We start from the raw sequence: 18590 nt of genomic DNA on the forward strand, positions 1-18590 counted from the left end.
TACATAACGATTAGTCAGCACTGAGCTCCAGACCAGTTTGATATTACCAGTGGTCTACCAATTGGATACCATGTGTTTCCCTGTATCAGCAGCGCTTCATCCACATGCTGTACATGTCTGTATAGGTGATGCGATGGTAGTCAAGTTCCTCTACCTTGCAGCTCCACAGAGCAGCAGTGTACAGTGGAATGTGAACACACAATGGGTCTGGCTGTCTTGCAAGCCGGCAATGAGGCATAAACATGTTTCAGAAAAACTTCCACGGGATAACTCCACATCACAAATCGTTATTTCTTCAGACATGATAGAAAAATCTGCACAGCCAATGTAGTGTGGGTGAAAGCAAGCAATGTGTGAGTGATGATAAGCAGTGAAGTTGATGCTGATGGATTCTATCTCGACTACCTGCTATAAACATGGGACCTTTTCATCAGTGTACCTGCTTGTTCAACTCAACATGCAAGTAACATAGACATTCTCTGGCTCTAATGAGGCTTAGCATTTATACTTCGGCAGTGAACGTATCATGGAATGCAGATATCGTATTGAAAGAAAGGAATGGTTGAGCAGAGTGTCTCTAGTGTACAATCAGCCTGACAGACTGAGATTTTGAAAGCTGTGAGTTGCGATTTGAGATTTAGTAGCTTGAAGATATCAAGGTGTGCATTGTACTTTAAGACTGTACTGTATATTACCATAGATAAGCCGATCTCATAGATAAGCAAACTCCCTAACTTGACCCTTAAAATCAGTATCAAAATGGTATGTTTCGTGCATAATCCGACCCCCAAGGTAGTGTCCTAATCGCGGCCAACTCACCACTGACAACTGCCAGTTACCAATAATTATAACTTCTGTCCGCATTATTCACAGAATTCACAATCATATCTACTCACGCCTCGAAATGAAGTGTAGTTGACAGAAAAAGGATAATATATTTTGTATCGCTAAATATCAGGCCATTATGTGATGTTAATGTCTCCTTTCTTCTCACTGGTCATCTCTCTGTACAGCTTTGTATGGAGTGCAATATCTAATCACATGTATTCATATGGAATATTAAGCCCAGTGACAGTGTGTGTTGTTTGCGGGCGGTGGGGTAGTCCAATGGTTAAAGCGTTGGCTCGTCATGCCGAAGACCGGGGTTCGAATCCCCACATGGGCACAATGTGTGAAGCCCATTTCTGGTGTCCCCCGCCATGATATTGCTGGAATATTGCTAAAAGCGGCGTAAAACCAAACTCAGTCAGTCAGTCAGTTGTGTTGTTTGCATATACTAAGTCAAACAAAGTTATATTTTTTAAAGAACTACGCTGCTTTGTCATCTGTTGGTATGATGTAGCTCAGAATCCAACACCAACCCTCTGTTCCTTGTGCACATGCTCTATCCACATGGTTTGGTTGTTTGTTGTTGAAAGCTGCACTCATCAATATTCTCACCTAAGATACGGTCTAAAATAGAATTAACTTAACTCATTCACTACAGTCTATTACGGCTGTGGTTCAGGGCCTAAATTTCCGAAGGTCTCTTAGCGCTAAGATAGTCGTAAGTGCCATACATTAACATTAACTTACGACTATCTTAGCGCTAAGAGAGCTTCAAAATCTAGGCCCAGGGCCCCGTTCCTCAAAGCGATCGTAGCGCTACAACAGTCGTAAGTCTATGTTAAAGTATGGGCGTTACGATCAACTTTGCGCTACGATCGCTTTGAGGAACGGGGCCCTGGTTAGTGTGTACATATGTATACCTGTGTTACAGTACTGTTTATATATGTTTCAGGTGTCTATAGCAGGCCAACCTGCCGGTGTAGAATCAGCACGTGCCCAGATAAGGGTAAGTAACGAGCTAGTGATGGACTTGTATATATTAACCCCAAAGCTGCCAGTTGAAAAGAACAGATTACAACTTTCAGGCAAATGATGACAAGTGAGTTGTGCTAACACCTTTACTTCTACGTACAGTGTAGTGAATGTACACATGTTACATATTGCCATAATCCTACTAGCTTTTGGTCAGGGAACAACATTTTAAAATTCTGGCCCGGGATATTTTTTTAAAGAAAGAATATCAGTCAGCTCTTCAGGAGGCACAGATTGTTTTGTTGAAAGGAGGACAAACTTTATTTCCAGCATATTGGGAAAGAAATCATTTATTTTATAGCAAGAATTGTCTCCCACAAGTATGTTTTGTCCTTTCATTTATTAAAATTATCTGTAGCTAGTGATGGAAGGAGCAACACAGGAGGGTAGCCCAGCTGGTGTATTATGCATGGTTATGTTAAACTATACTCATGGAATCGAATAAGGGAACACTTGAAAGTACAACTGTTCCTTTGTTCTTTTCCAGGTTTCATCACAACACCTGTACTTTCATGTGTTCCCTTACTCGTTTCCATGAGTATATTTTCTTACTGAGACACTTGAAGTTGGTTGGTATATTGTGTCCTCTCAGTTGATTTACAAGGCCATCTAGACACTTGTGTTTGTACACATCTTGTATGGCCATCTACTGCTGGATTAGTTTAGATTTAACCCTGTAACAGCTTTATATGGCCTGCTTGTTTAAACACCTTGTAAGAGACTAAGGAGATGAGTATAAACATGTCCATGTGTCCTGATGATTTCTCACAGTAGTAAAGTTGAAGTTGTCAGGTGACAGACAAACAGTTACTTCTTCATCAAACTGGGTCCCAGTGATCCATATATAGTCTGCCAAATGTTACCTGGTTTGATGGATAATGGGTATATATACTGAGGGAAAAAAATAAGGGATCACATGAAAGCACAAGTGTAATCCTTTATTTCTTTCCAGGTTTCTTCACAAGCGTTTTATCGCACAGCTTGTAAAGAAACCTGGAAACAAATAAAGGAACACTTGTGCTTTCATGTGATCCCTTATTTTTTTCCCTCAGTATATTTTGATCGTTTTGTATTTTCTTTTTTAAATTAAGTTTTACTTTTTTAATTCTTACTTTAGATGCAAATGATTTGTCAACATACTAGCTGCCAACACAACTAAATTGTCAATGTACTAACTTCCAACACAACTAACTTGTCAACATACTAGCTGCCAACACAACTAAATTGTCAACATACTAGCTTCCAATACAACTTCATTGTCAACATACTAGCTTTCAACACAACTTCATTGTCAACATACTAGCATCCAACACAACTAAATTGTCAACATACTAGCTTCCAACACAACTAAATTGTCAACATACTAAGTTGTCAACATACTAGCATCCAACACTGCTAAAATTGTCAACATACTAGCTACCAACACAACTAAATTGTCAACATACTAGCTGCCAACACAACTAAATTGTCAACATGCTAGCTTCCAACACAACTAAATTGTCAACATACTAGCTGCCAACACTGCTAAATTGTCAACATACTAGCTGCCAACACTACTAAATTGTCAACATACTAGCTTCCAATGCAGCTAAGTTGTCAGCATACTAGCATCCAACACAACTAAATTGTCAACATACTAGCTTCCAACGACTTAATTGTCAACATACTAGCTTCCAACAGAACTAAATTGTCAACATACTAGCTGCCAACACAGCTAAATTGTCAGCATACTAGCTGCCAACACTACTAAATTGTCATCATACTAACTTCCAATGCAGCTAAATTGTCAACATACTAACTTCCAACACAACTAAATTGTCAACATACTAGCTGCCAACACTACTAAATTGTCAACATACTAGCTTCCAACAGCTAAATTGTCAGTAGATGTGATGGTACTTCTTGTTCACCAGCCCGGTAGTCGACATTAATCATTTAATGGTATATACTTGTTGGTTTGGAGTCAGTATATTATTTAACTGTATGCTATATCATTGGGCAACCACTGTAATACTGGTATAAGTTCTCACACTTTTAGTTGATGTGTTTAAAGAATCCAAAGATTTTTAGGACAGTAAGAAAATGTTTATATAAAACATCCCATACGGTTAACTAAACATCATTTTAATTGGACCACTTTCAAACTTCTGACAGGCACTGCACTTGGAAGCTGCTAATAGCTATATGCACTCAAGCATTTGTACACAGCCACTCAATAAGTGTATAATGATTTGGAGTTTCCCCAAAAACATCAGAGTTGATAAAAGTTTGTGTTGATCACATGGAGCAGTGCATGAGTTCCAACCGGCCAATTTGTCATGCCTGGAAACCAGTATTCCTGCTTCTTCCAACAATTGCATGTGGCAGCAGCAGTAAGGGAATTGTGTCAAGGAAACCATTCCTTGCTAGTCGGACCAGAGTATATTGACAGACTCCTTGCCATAATTTGTGTTATGGCTAATTGAGACCAAGTACCAGCTATTGCCATGACATTGACTGCTGGACGAAGGACAGTAATGTCAAACATGGTCAAATCATACTCTTGTCAAGAGGGTCAGAAACATTTATATGATCAATCTTTTGTAAGTACATCAAGCATCTCTTTGGGTGAGTGAGTGAGATTGGTTTTAAGTCCGTTTTAGCAATATTCCAGCAATATCACAGCAGGGGACAAGCATCTATTTGGACCATGTATATAATTTCTTACAAAGAAAGAAACATGTTTGTCTTATATGTTGATCAGTAGCAGGAATTACTGAGTGAAATCATGGTTTTGTTTGTCAGCAGTTAATAAAGTGTATAGCTGCCATGTTGGAATAAATCTTACATTGTAGTGAGTGAGTCGGTGAGTCAGTCAGTGCTTTGAAGAAGTAAAAATTGGTTACTTGCATCAGCTTAATTGTTGAGGAAAGCCTGCAGTGGGTCATAGACATTAACTACTTCAAGGAACTGACAAGCATAGGTGTAGTACTGACAAAATATGGATCATAGTCAGCTCAAATTGAGGATACCACGTCCAGGCACACCTAAGGGACATAACTCAGCAAAAACTCATTTTACATAGTTCATTGTAAAAAAGGCTATATTAATTCTGATTTATTATGTATATACTCTTCAGCAGAAAATGGATAACTGATTGGCAAATAATTACTGGAATATTGTCCAAAACAAGTAGTAGTAAAACCCTGCCCACTCATGTCATCACAACCATATCGGCCATGAGTTTGCTTCTGATAACATGGTAGGTATATCTGTAGTCCCAGTAATCACTACTGATGGTAGGTGTGATATGCAGTGCCACTGAATACCAAAACAGCAAAACAACTGAAAGATAAATGTTTCTGTTGGAAGGCTCCTGCAATCAAGAAAGAATGTCAGAGCATGTAGCCCCCTCTTCTGGAGCCTCACATCAAGTAGGGGGAATCCCCATAGTTTACGTGTGGGGATTGCCCTTTCTCTCACCCATGTTGACCCAGTAGAAACTTGATAGCATATAACTGCACTGGCGTGCATTTCTATATTTCTACTGATTATTTCATTTCCATAATCATTGCTATTAGCTTTAATCAATTTTGAATGAGAATTTCTTCTAGTGTTTTCTGCTTCCATTACATATTTGCAGTATGCCTTTTAGTGCCTCACCCTCAGAATGTGGATTCGAATTACAGATGAAAAACAAAGAAAATGTACTGGAATCACTATCTTACTGAGAAAGTGTAATCCCAGATATAGCATGTTGCTTTTGACCACTTTGTGAAAGGCTTTGTGTATTTCTTATATCTTTTGGCAAACAGTTGAATTTTGTTGAGTTCATGTATTTGTGTTCATTGGTGTTTTGTTAATGTATTATATCAATTTAATCATAGGATTGTGTTCAGTCATAAAATCACGTAGATTCCTGATGATGGCGTGACCTGATAAAATACATTTTGTATGCTTCTAAAAATGATTCCTGTGAAATTTGTATTTTAATGGAATCTGAAAGCTGTTGCTAATCTGAGACAGTTGGGGTAATCTTCCAGAAGGAGAAGAAAATGGAGACGGTTCATTGTACATGAAAACTCACAGGGGACACAGTTCATACATGGACAGTGCTAGGTATAATGGAAGGTTCCGTGATATAAGTAGACATCTGTTACCCATGCAAGTCTTCGGTCCAGTTGCTGCCCCTAGTGATGACCACCTTGTTTGTTGCAGGAGTTGCTGCCACTAGTGATCATCACCTTGTTTGTTGCAGGAGTTGCTGCTGCCACCACTAGTGGTCATCACCTTGTTTGTTGCAGGAGTTGCTGCCACTAGTGATCATCACCTTGTTTGTTGCAGGAGTTGCTGCCACTAGTGATCATCACCTTGTTTGTTGCAGGAGTTGCTGCCACTAGTGATCATCACCTTGTTTGTTGCAGGAGTTGCTGCCACTAGTGATGACCACCTTGTTTGTTGCAGGAGTTGCTGCCACTAGTGGTCACCACCTTGTTTCTTGCAGGAGTTGCTGCCAGCGGTCATAACCTTGTTTGTTGCAGGAGTTGCTGCCACTAGTGATCATCACCTTGTTTGTTGCAGGAGTTGCTGCCACCAGTGATCATCACCTTGTTTGTTGCAGGAGTTGCTGCCACTCAGTGTGATCATCACCTTGTTTGTTGCAGGAGTTGCTGCCACTAGTGATCATCACCTTGTTTGTTGCAGGAGTTGCTGCCACTAGTGATCATCACCTTGTTTGTTGCAGGAGTTGCTGCCACTAGTGATCATCACCTTGTTTGTTGCAGGAGTTGCTGCCACTAGTGATCATCACCTTGTTTGTTGCAGGAGTTGCTGCCACTAGTGATCACCACCTTGTTTGTTGCAGGAGTTGCTGCCACTAGTTATCATCACCTTGTTTGTTGCAGGAGTTGCTGCCCCTTGCCAGGGTTGCTGCCACTAGTGATGACCACCTTGTTTGTTGCAGGAGTTGCTGCCACTAGTGATGACCACCTTGTTTGTTGCAGGAGTTGCTGCCACTAGTTATCACCACCTTGTTTGTTGCAGGAGTTGCTGCCACTAGTGATCACCACCTTGTTTGTTGCAGGAGTTGCTGCCACTAGTTATCATCACCTTGTTTGTTGCAGGAGTTGCTGCCACTAGTGATCATCACCTTGTTTGTTGCAGGAGTTGCTGCCACTAGTTATCACCACCTTGTTTGTTGCAGGAGTTGCTGCCACTAGTGTTTATGTTTGAGCTGCCTGTGTCTGGCATGCTGCACCCGCTACCAGACGCCTCTTCCCCAGCAATCCAGTCCCTCCAACAGACCTACAACGTACAGGTCAGCCTCAAGCAGCGTCCCCGGATGTACGTCACCACTGTCATTGTCAGGGGCTCTGTCAACAATGCCAAGGCTGTCAAGGATGCCACAGCTAAACTGATGGAACAGCTCACTGGATGTGTAAGTGAAGACTCACTCCTGTATGTCCAGATGCTGGTGGTTGATGTCCTTTATTGGTCACCGATACAAATGTTGGGTCATTAACAAACATGTTTGCAGGCACATTGAAGGTATCCTTGGCAATAATTGTTTCAAACAGTGCTGGTAGCATTGTACAATAGCACTCACTTTCATTGGGCATGGGATGTTTAAAGTGAGTGAGTGAGTTAATATTTAACGTCACATCGGCAATATCTCAGCCATATCGTGACGTGGGATGTTTAAAAATTGATCAAGGGTGTTCACTTGCACCTCATAAGCTTTTGAATATGGCTTTATGCCACTTTAGCAAAATGCCATCAAATATAACCAGAAATGGGATTTCACGGGAATAAACTTTGGGATACTTTGGCATGGCAAGCAGTTGCTGTAACCACTTGACTGCAACTGCTGATTTTGCGAAATGAAAATTGAGCCACTCCAAAATCATCAAAACATAAATGTTTTCCTTTGAGAATCATCCTAATCTGAGAAGGCATGTTTTGATCTGTAATTGTATAAATACACATGGCATCCAGTTGATTAACTTTAGATAAAAGCCAAACGCAAATTCAGCTCATGGGGAGGTTATGGAATCTGAAGGGAGATAAGCACCATATTCGGTTCCACAGTTAACCATGGAGGGGTGTAATATGGCCATACGATTATGTGGTCATGAGGATGAGCTGGTAGTGATAATGGAGCCTCTGTGCAAGAATAACATTCCTTCAGAGGTAAAGTTGAAGCTAAATTAATCAGTCACACAGACTTGTGAGCCTATGAAATGTATGTGTAAAAAGATGTTATTAAAAACTTCATCACCAAAAACTCATAATAAGGGCTTTGTTTGAAAGATTTACATCTGCTGTGAATCAGATTGACTGCCGCTTTGAGATGCATGTATTTATAGACTGTTTTCAAAGTGCCATGGTGCAGACAATTTTATTCCTGAAATTCTGACATGTTCTTATTATTAGGAGAAATATCTCTTAAATATGTTCAGCACTTTATCTATCCTCATAAAAATGACAAACTCCAGACTCAAGTTAATGTTTTTGATAAAAGTGAGTATTCTTTACATGGTATGTTTTATGGCTAATGACCTAATGAAAGAAAGAGATTATTGTGTGTGTTTTTGTCAATGTGAGAGAAATCCATTTATTTTCAGTCTGTTGGTGGTCTTGGTTTGTTTTGAGTTAACAGTTCAATTTATTTCCAGAGGATAAATGTTTTAGTGGAGAAATGATAAACTTGCAGTCTCCTTTTTATAATTAATGCTGTGAATGTCAGTGTTTACGTCAAAAGAGAAAAGTTTAGTTCAATATATGAATGACATGCTTAACATGTTGGCAATACTAGTCTCAAAACAACATTTGTTTGTGTTGTCTGTGAAAATGTTGTTGCATTAGCATCAAGTAAAGGTGAGGTGAGGTGAAATTGGGTTTAACGTCGTGCTTGAGAATATTTCGCTCATATGACGACATGCATGCGTGTGTATGTGTATGTGCGGCTGCTTGTACTAGCCCAGACTTAAGCTGGTTTTATAGTGCTAGCCCACTGAGATACCATGCCGCAGTGAAGCATGAATACCCCACTCAGGCACATTATACTGACTCCGAGCCGACCAGTCCTTGTTGTACCCATTAATGCCGAGGGCCAGCCAGGCAGGGACCAACAAGTACCATATTTTACCGTCTTTTGGTATGAAGCGGGCAGGGATCGAACCCGCGACCTTCCGCTCTCCGGGCGGACGCTCTAACCACTACACCACAGAGGCGGTGCATCAAGTAAAGATCCTAAGAGATGACTGTATGTGATCAGGGAATTTCATGACATGGACTTGGTTTGAATGCATGGTCATAATGTCAACCAGTGTTTCTTCTGACTAGGGCTTGTCTAGTTGCAGGCCACCAGGTTGGAATTTTGATTCTGATTATGGCCTGAAACAAGAAACATGTTTAATCTAGTGTTGTATATGTGTTTATTGGTCGATCTCTGATTGTGTGTTTCTGTGTCCAGAACACCTTGGCAGTCAGCATGCAGCTGGAGATTGCCCAACAGCACCACCTGTTCATTATTGGCCGTGCAGGTGTCAACATCAAGCAGATCATGCAGCGGACAGGGGCCAGTATACACTTCCCCGATCCCAACACCGCCACGCAACAACGAAAAGGAACAGTCTATATCACTGGAAGTATTGAAAGTGTGTTCTTAGCCCGACAACAACTCATCGTAAGTTGAATTAATTAATTTTTAGATTTACAGTTGTGATGGTCTTTGATGATGTCGAACGTACTGTGTCTTAAAGGAAAAGCTTGGTCCTAGTGTATTGTATTCTTTAGTCATCAGTTCATGGCTCTGTCGAACTTTGGATAAATTTTACACAGGTCCTTTCAACTTTGACCTAACAGTGTTTGACAGTATGTAATAAAGTATTTGTGAGATATCAGTAAGTTTAATTGAAAAAGGCAGTTATGTGCAAAAGGCAACGTGTTGTGAAATAGTCCATCAAGAGGATTGGGGTCTGGGAGATGCCGAAGTGCCATTTTGTAAAACCGGTCACTGATTATTGAGGCAGAAAAGGTCCTTGTGGCCATGTTATTGGTGAACAGTTGGATGTAATGTGTGACTGTACTGATTGTGTGTCACTGTCCGACAATGGTGAAGATTGTTGTTACTCGTGCCGTCCTACAGGTGAAGGCAGATAATGACAGTATTGTCATAACTTACTGATGTGGGATTTGACCTATCTGCCATTGTTTTTGTACATGTTCTTTCTAATTTTTTCTTACATATTTCTTTTCAGGGTTGTCTCCCCTTAGTTCTAATGTTTGATGTCAAAGAAGACATAGATTTGGAACAAGGTAGGTATATTTATCATTCAATTGGTAGTTCTCAGCAGGATAAAGCCAACAGATATTTTTGGTATCTGTTGGGATCATATATGGATATTGATGCCAACTAGAGAGATCATATGCAAATTTTGTGGACTACTTTCACAGTGTAAACAAACATGGCGTCACACCCATCTATAGGCGATCGTGTCCGGATTGAATGTCGTGGTTACGGTTCTGTCCGTGCTTGGATCCAAGAAAATCAAACTCAAGGTGAATAGTAGGGGAGTATCAGGGAGATATATATGCATACATAGAGGTACTGCAAGGAAAACATGTTTAACAATGTTTAACAATGTTAAGGAAATCTAATCACTGAGAGTTAAAATGCATGAATATGTAATATGAACATTAGGCCAGTGATACACTATAGCAACAATGTTTATTCCTAATGTAGGATATTAACCATCCCAAAACACCCAGGTGTCATAGCCTATATATACTAGTATGCCTATGTATCATGTGCAAGAAGGATGTCTGTTTTATAAAAAAATATAAATACAGCATTTATTGCTGTAAGTGAATTGTTACTTCATACCTAAATCAGGATATAATTTATCAACTAAAATGGACAGCCAAATATTTTGTATGAAACCCAGAATTGTCTGATGTGATTATATGAATGATGTTGCAACTTGTTTTTGAGATTTTAACAAGTAGGGGGCTCAATATCATTCGATTGCAGAGGCCATTTTCCCACTCTCAACATCATGGGGAGTTCTTTGTGATGAACCAATGGTGATGAGCAAAAATAAAGTTGAAGATGTTCAGCTCATAACTTGTCATTATAATCTATTTCAATGGCATATCTGAAAAGCTAGAATCACCACAACTCTTTTGCTTGTCTCAATAGTTAACTGAAATGGATTGGGTGATCAGTGTTAGTCCTTGTTCTGATGCTCATAATATCACCCACTGGTTTGTGGGCTTGAATATTTACAAGGTACCATGCATATCGATATGTCTGGTATATTGCCAACAGCAGCAAATATAACAAAAATAGAAAAAAGATGGGCCAGCCTGTATTCACATAACTTTAGCATTGAGAAGATATTTGCAGAACCTTTGTTTGTGAGTGAGTGAGTGATTTGGGTTTTAAGGCATTTGAACAGGATTTCAGTTGGATCTCAATGTTAGGGAAAGCTTGAAGTGATTCAGGTGTCAGATATTATCATTTTGGTGAAATCCATCAGCGCAGGTATGGTAGTGATTGCTTGTCACCTCAATGTTAGGGAAAGCTTGAAGTGATTCAGGTGTCAGATATTATCATTTTGGTGAAATCCATCAGCGCAGGTATGGTACTGATTGCTTGTCACCTCAATGTTAGGGAAAGCTTGAAGTGATTCAGGTGTCAGATATTATCATTTTGGTGAAATCCATCAGCGCAGGTATGGTAGTGATTGCTTGTCACCTCAATGTTAGGGAAAGCTTGAAGTGATTCAGGTGTCAGATATTATCATTTTGGTGCAACCCATCAGTGCAGTTATGGTACTGACAAACCCAGAATCACTATCAGGCAACATTATATGGGAATTGAACCCACAATCACCAAAATTGTTCAACAATAACTGTTTTCTTGTATACAGGTTCTCCTCTCGGCCAAATTGTTTGTGAAGTTACAGGCAGAACAACCACTGTCAGATTACCACCATTGATACCTTGAAATAGGCTTTAGTTGACAAGGCTAGGTTACATGTATAATAAATGCCTTAATTTGACTCATTAGAAGTAATATCTTCTCGTCTCACTATCATATGTCAACATAATATTTCCATGGTCACAACCATGGGAGCCTAGACAGTGACTTGTTTCAGAAACAATTTTTTTGATCATTGCATCAAAATATTGTGAAGTTATAAATTACAGTGGAAACCTGATAAGTAAAATTTCAAGGGACTCGCCAAAATTGTTTACTTATCAGGTATTTTACTTATCCAAACTTATCAAAACCTGCAAATGACAACCATATGCATGTATATGTATACAAAAGAATAACAGACAAAATTTGTAAGTAATATGACATGTTTTATTTCATAAAATTTCATTGAGTTAAGCCAGGGAGCTGGAGACTGACACGTGCCCCTCATATCAGATTATGTGGTGATCGCTAATTTAGTTATCTGGTCTTTTTCGTTAAGTAATTTACTTCTAGGGACTGTGTGAAGACGTTTAGTTAAGCGGTATTGTTTACTTATCTGAGTTTAATTAACCGGACTCTAATAGTGATAATTAATGAAGAAATTTGCCGGGACCAAAGAATAGTGTTTACTTATCCGGTCTGTTTAGTTAAGCGGTCTTTACTTAGGCAGTTTCCACTGTATTGAGTATGTTTAACCCGAATCAACAGTAGTTTTAAATGTGGGTCCAGCTCATTGCTATTTCCATGATGATATGATCACAATTCAATGCTTAATATGCATATTAATATTTGTCTGCATTTTCATGATTTGAAATTATTAATGAGGATTTTGTATTCTTGTGACATGAAAAAGTTATCACCCACTCCATATGAACTGATGCCAGAATTTGGCATCTAAACATCAGCACATACGATCCTACAAGATAATTACAGAATTAAATGTGGCATCTTACTTCATGGTTGTTGCCTGTGTTTCCATGGGAAACATCTTGACAAATATAGACATTTGTACCTTGAGTAAAACTTCTGTTCTACAGGAACGTCTATTTTTTTAATTGATTAAAATGGACATGATGATTATTTTATTACATTTACATTTGTACATTTACGTTCTTGTTTCCTGTTTTTGTTGTGCAGTCAGAGGGTTGATTTCAATTAAAAAGATCAAGCAATGTTATTAAATGTCAAGGATAAACATGTGCTATTTATCACAAGTAAATACTCCTTCTCTGTGAGTAATATGTCTGAATTATTATGGCTAATACACTAAATACATCTTAAATCTTACACAAAAGAAGTCTCACAAACTACAACCACAACTCAAGTAGTAGAGTTATCTTATTGCTCGTAATAAATGACATATCTTCAGCAACAGAACTAAACTGATATATTATTAGGGGATGACCCTTGTTCATAAAAAGACTTGATTTTAATTGAGAAGGATGGAAAAGATTCAGCAATTAATCAGTAGAGACAAGAAATCTTATCTTAAAAGCTTTAAAACCCACCCATAACCTCAAGGGCTTGGCAAATTGCCCACAGCAGAAAAAACACAATGGCCAAGGCTGCAACAAGCATGTTTATATAGGATTTATTGCTTGTCTGGTACAAAGAATTAATTGTTGGCTTGTTTTGGTGTTGAGAGGCTAATATGTGCCACTTGGTGTTTCAGTGGGTAATTAGTATGTTATCAACTGCAGGGAGTCAAAGTTTTGTCAGGGAGGTACACGGGATTGGGTTATTATTTCACCATTGTTTGTATTTGATCAGAGCATGGTTAACTTTGTGATATTGTTGAAATGATCAAAATATAATAACAGAAATGTTTATTGTTTTAAGTGAATTCCAGTAAATTCTTGAATATCTGAGCATGAAATATGCACCATGACGGAAAGTGCATGTAAAATCTCTAAATCATCATCATTATCACTGAGTGCAATTCTGTTCTTTTGATAAATCCTGAACAAATTGGTGTGAGTTAACAAGAGTAGTGCAATTCATCACATGTTGGATGTTGGTACAGAGACAAATTTGGCCAAATGTATCTCAGCAGAGATGGCATTCTTTGAGCATGAATATACAGATGTAATTTAGAAAGTGATCAGATGTCATTAATGTTATATTTAGGAATAGATTTTCTCAGTAAAGTACAGATTCTAGTAATTTTAGGGTTGATTCCTATCTAGGATTTGAACTCACATTATCAGAGTCAGGCACCTAATTGCCAATAAACAACATCCGCAATCTGGAATTTAGTGGAAGCCATGTCGGCTGAGTGGGTTAGATCACTGACTTTGTCTCTGACTCAGCACCAGAACAGAACAAGAATATGTACTTTTCTGGCAAAGTTTGGTCCCAATAATATAATATTTAATATATTTAATAAATTATAATGTAATATATATTGATTACTGCTCATAATAAACTGAATGGAGTAGCAGTAAAAATATGTAAAAATTGTTGTTGTGTGGTTCCAGGTCGAGTCCAACAACTGACTGAGCAGCTGGATGTGTTCATCAGTGTGAAACCCAAGCCCAAACAGCCAAGCAAGGTGAGGAAGCTTATCCTGCTCTGAACTCATCATTAGCCCATTGCATACAATTGGTCTCACTTGTTGCATATTGTACCTTTGTAAGCTACAGACCAGAAGAATTTAAAACTGTCATCTGTTTTGTTCTGTATTATACCCATATGCGCTGAAGACTAGATGCATGTTTGGCAGTCAGTTGTGTCTGCTCAGTACTGTACTGTAGTGAATTGATAAATGTAGAGTCACATGTTCCTGCTCCGTACTGTATCCAAACTTGATTATTTACAGACCGCCGCCATATTGCTAGAATATTGCTGAGTGCGGCGTAAAACTAAACTCACTGACTCACTTTGTACTGTATCATGGTGTCCTGCAGGCTAGGTATTTGAAGATCCATCATTGGGTTAATAGGTCACTGTGACCTAGATTTAGAACTGTCAAATCATTATCCCACTCGAGCAAATCTGCTGTGACCTAAAAATGATATATACTCCTCAGAATGTCTAGGAAGTGGGGTGGTGGGGTAGCCTAGTGGTTAAAGCGTTCACTCGTCACGCCAAAGACCTGGCTTCGATTCCCCACATGGATACAATGTGTGAAGCCCATTTCTGGTGTCCCCTGCCATGATATTGCTGGAATATTGCTAAAAGTAGTGTAAAAATAAACTCACTCACTCACTCTCAGGAAGTAATATTTTTAGAAACCATTTGAAATCTGTTAAACATCATGCAATGGGGTTTTTAAGTTTGTGCTATCAGCCCATAGCAACAGATGCTAGAACATTATTTCTAATTATCCATTAAGCCTTTAAGAAAACTTATCATCAGTGTAATGATTTATGTAACATTTCTATTACCATGGTTTATCAACAGGGGAATTTCTACATGTCAGTGACATATAAACTTGTTATTGCATTGCTGGTGACATTTACATTGACCTCTGGGAGAGTGTTTATGTTTCTAACACTGGTTGTGCCTGTCATTTATGTCAGTGTTATAAAAATTATGATAGACATGTAAATAAATATTTCAAGAAGTGATTTGGAAAAGGGTGACGTTTTAAGGCATGTTCAGTTATCATTTGATTTTGAAGTTGATGTTTTGACCAGCTGTTGGTTTTATGCATCTGTTCTGGTTATTATGTTTAGTTAGCATGTGATAATGCTTGAATAAATGTCTTTCTACACACTCCACAGTTTCTAAAATTACACAGGTGCCGTGGCAAGTATTGCTGTAAAGATATACATGTATAAAAAAATATATAAAAAAATAGAATGATTATAAGATAATTAAGAACGATAACATTTCAGGTTTAGAAGTTCGTGCTTACGTTGAATCAGTGGTAGTTAACTAATAAACTCACAGTAAGGATGAGCAATATTTTACCAATTGTAGCAAAGTTTGGGTGTTAATTTCAACACCATTATCAAGTAAGATGTATGCAGCAAAATCTTCATTGGAGAGTGGACACAGAAGAGTTGATTGTTATATCTTGTCAACCTGTTAGTAATGCAAGGACCTCTGGGGATTTGGGGTAAACGTGGTCACAGTCACCTGTTTGTAATGCATGGACCCTTGGGGATTCTGGGTTAGAAGGAACCCCAAGGGGATTCTGGGTTAGAAGTGGTCCCCATCTACCTGTTAGTAATGCAGGGACCTCTGGAGATTCTGGGTAAGAAGGGACCCCTGGGGATTCTGGGTTAGAAGTGGTCCCCATCTACCTGTTAGTAATGCAGGGACCTCTGGAGATTCTGGGTAAGAAGGGACCCCTGGGGATTCTGGGTAAAAGTGGTCCCAGCTACCTGTTAGTAATGCAGGGACCTCTGGAGATTCTGGGTAGAAGGGACCCCTGGGGATTCTGGGTAAAAGTGGTCCCAGCTACCTGTTAGTAATGCAGGGACCTCTGGAGATTCTGGGTAAGAAGGGACCCCTTGGGATTCAGGGTTAGAAGTGGTCCCCATCTACCTGTTAGTAATGCAGGGACCTCTGGAGATTCTGGGTAAGAAGGGACCCCTGGGGATTCTGGGTAAAAGTGGTCCCAGCTACCTGTTAGTAATGCAGGGACCTCTGGAGATTCTGGGTAAGAAGGGACCCCTGGGGATTCTGGGTAAAAGTGGTCCCAGCTACCTGTTAGTAATGCAGGGACCTCTGGAGATTCTGGGTAAGAAGGGACCCTGGGGATTCTGGGTAAAAGTGGTCCCAGCTACCTGTTAGTAATGCAGGGACCTCTGGAGATTCTGGGTAAGAAGGGACCCCTGGGGATTCTGGGTAAAAGTGGTCCCAGCTACCTGTTAGTAATGCAGGGACCTCTGGAGATTCTGGGTAAGAAGGGACCCCTGGGGATTCTCGGGTTAGAAGTGGTCCCCATCTACCTGTTAGTAATGCAGGGACCTCAGAGATTCTGACCCCTGGGATTCTGGGTTAGAAGGGATCCCCCTGGGGATTCTGGGTTAGAAGTGGTCCCCATCTACCTGTTAGTAATGCAGGGACCCCAGGGGATTCTGGGTTAGAAGGGACCCTGGATTCTGGGTAGAAGGGATTCTTGGTAAAAGTGGTCCCCCATCTACCTGTTAGTAATGCAGGGACCCCAGGGGATTCTGGGTTAGAAGGGACCCCTGGGAATTCTGGGTAAAAGTGGTCCCAGCTACCTGTTAGTAATGCAGGGACCCCAGGGGATTCTGGGTTAGAAGGGACCCCTGGGAATTCTTGTAAAAGTGGTCCCAGCTACCTGTTAGTAATGCAGGGACCTCTGGAGATTCTGGGTTAGAAGTGGTCCCCATCTACCTGTTTGTAATGCAGGGACCTCTGGACATTCTGGGTTAGAAGGGACCCCTGGGAATTCTGGGTTAGAAGTGGTCCCCATCTACCTGTTAGTAATGCAGGGACCTCTGGAGATTCTGGGTTAGAAGTGGTCCCCATCTACCTGTTAGTAATGCATGGACCTCTGGAGATTCTGGGTTAGAAGGGACCCCTGGGAATTCTGGGTTAGAAGTGGTCCCCATCTACCTGTTAGTAATGCAGGGACCTCTGGAGATTCTGGGTTAGAAGTGGTCCCCATCTACCTGTTAGTAATGCAGGGACCTCTGGAGATTCTGGGTTAGAAGGGACCCCTGGGAATTCTGGGTTAGAAGCGTTCTGTGATAGCAGCAGTCCCCAGATACTGATGCTGGTTGTAAGAGGTGACTTCATAGATGGGGTGGGCAGTGGGGTAGTCCTGTGGTTAGAACGTTTGGTCGTTGAGCCAAAGACCCGGGTTCGATTCCCCACATTAGTTTAATGTGTGAAGCCCATTTCTGGTGTCCCCCGCCATGATATTGCTGGAATATTGCTAGAAGCGACATGAAACTAAACTCACTCATTCACTCATAGATAGGGTGGTGAGGCTTAGTCATGTGGTTGATTGCATGTCAATGTAACCCAACAGTTTGGTTTGTTGCTAACAATGTCAGTCACCGGATTGTCTGATCCAGACTTGATTATTTGCTAAAGTATTCAGCTCGTCACGCTGAAGACCCGGGTTCGATTCCCCACATGTGTACAATGTGTGAAGCCCATTTCTGGTGTCCCTCGCCGTGATATTGCTGGAATATTGCTAAAAGCGGCGTAAAAAAATACCTCACTCACTCACTTGATTATTTGCAGGCAACTCTCAAATAGCTGAAATATTGTTGAGAGCAGGTTCAGCAACAAACAGCTATACTTCATGTCATTAGTGTCATTATCATCTTGTCATGAGTGTCATTATCATCTTGTCATGAGTGTCATTATCATCTTGTCATGAGTGTCATTATCATCTTGTCATGAGTGTCATTATCTTCTTGTCATGGGTGTCATTATCATCTTGTCATGAGTGTCATTATCATCTTGTCATGAGTGTCATTATCATCTTGTCATGAGTGTCATTATCATCTTGTCATGAGTCATTATCATCTTGTCATGAGTAATTATCATCTTGTCATGAGTCATTATCATCTTGTCATGAGTCATTATCATCTTGTCATGAGTGTCATTATCTTCTTGTCATGGGTGTCATTATCATCTTGTCATGAGTGTCATTATCATCTTGTCATGAGTCGCATTATCTTCTTGTCATGAGTCGCATTATCTTCTTGTCATGAGTCATTATCTTCTTGTCATTAGTGTCATTATCATCTTGTCATTAGTGTCATTATCATCTTGTCATGAGTGTCATTATCATCTTGTCATGAGTCGCATTATCTTCTTGTCATGAGTC

The 18590-nt window shown here is 39.9% G+C and overlaps 1 protein-coding gene across 1 annotated transcript in view; it reads left to right on the plus strand.

The window, feature by feature from the left end:
- The window catches only part of LOC124254483 (protein bicaudal C homolog 1-B-like), a 139612-nt gene that overhangs the window by 86427 nt on the left and 34595 nt on the right, over positions 1-18590 (plus strand). The window contains exons 6-10 of the mRNA XM_046688292.1: positions 1781-1834; positions 7043-7276; positions 9314-9526; positions 10101-10158; positions 14305-14378. Coding sequence (XP_046544248.1) covers positions 1781-1834; positions 7043-7276; positions 9314-9526; positions 10101-10158; positions 14305-14378 — 633 coding nt within the window. The remainder of the gene's footprint in view (positions 1-1780; positions 1835-7042; positions 7277-9313; positions 9527-10100; positions 10159-14304; positions 14379-18590) is intronic.

This window comes from Haliotis rubra, unplaced genomic scaffold (genome assembly GCF_003918875.1).
Source record: "Haliotis rubra isolate DU_JTF1 unplaced genomic scaffold, ASM391887v1 Scf572, whole genome shotgun sequence".
Taxonomy (NCBI): domain Eukaryota; kingdom Metazoa; phylum Mollusca; class Gastropoda; order Lepetellida; family Haliotidae; genus Haliotis; species Haliotis rubra.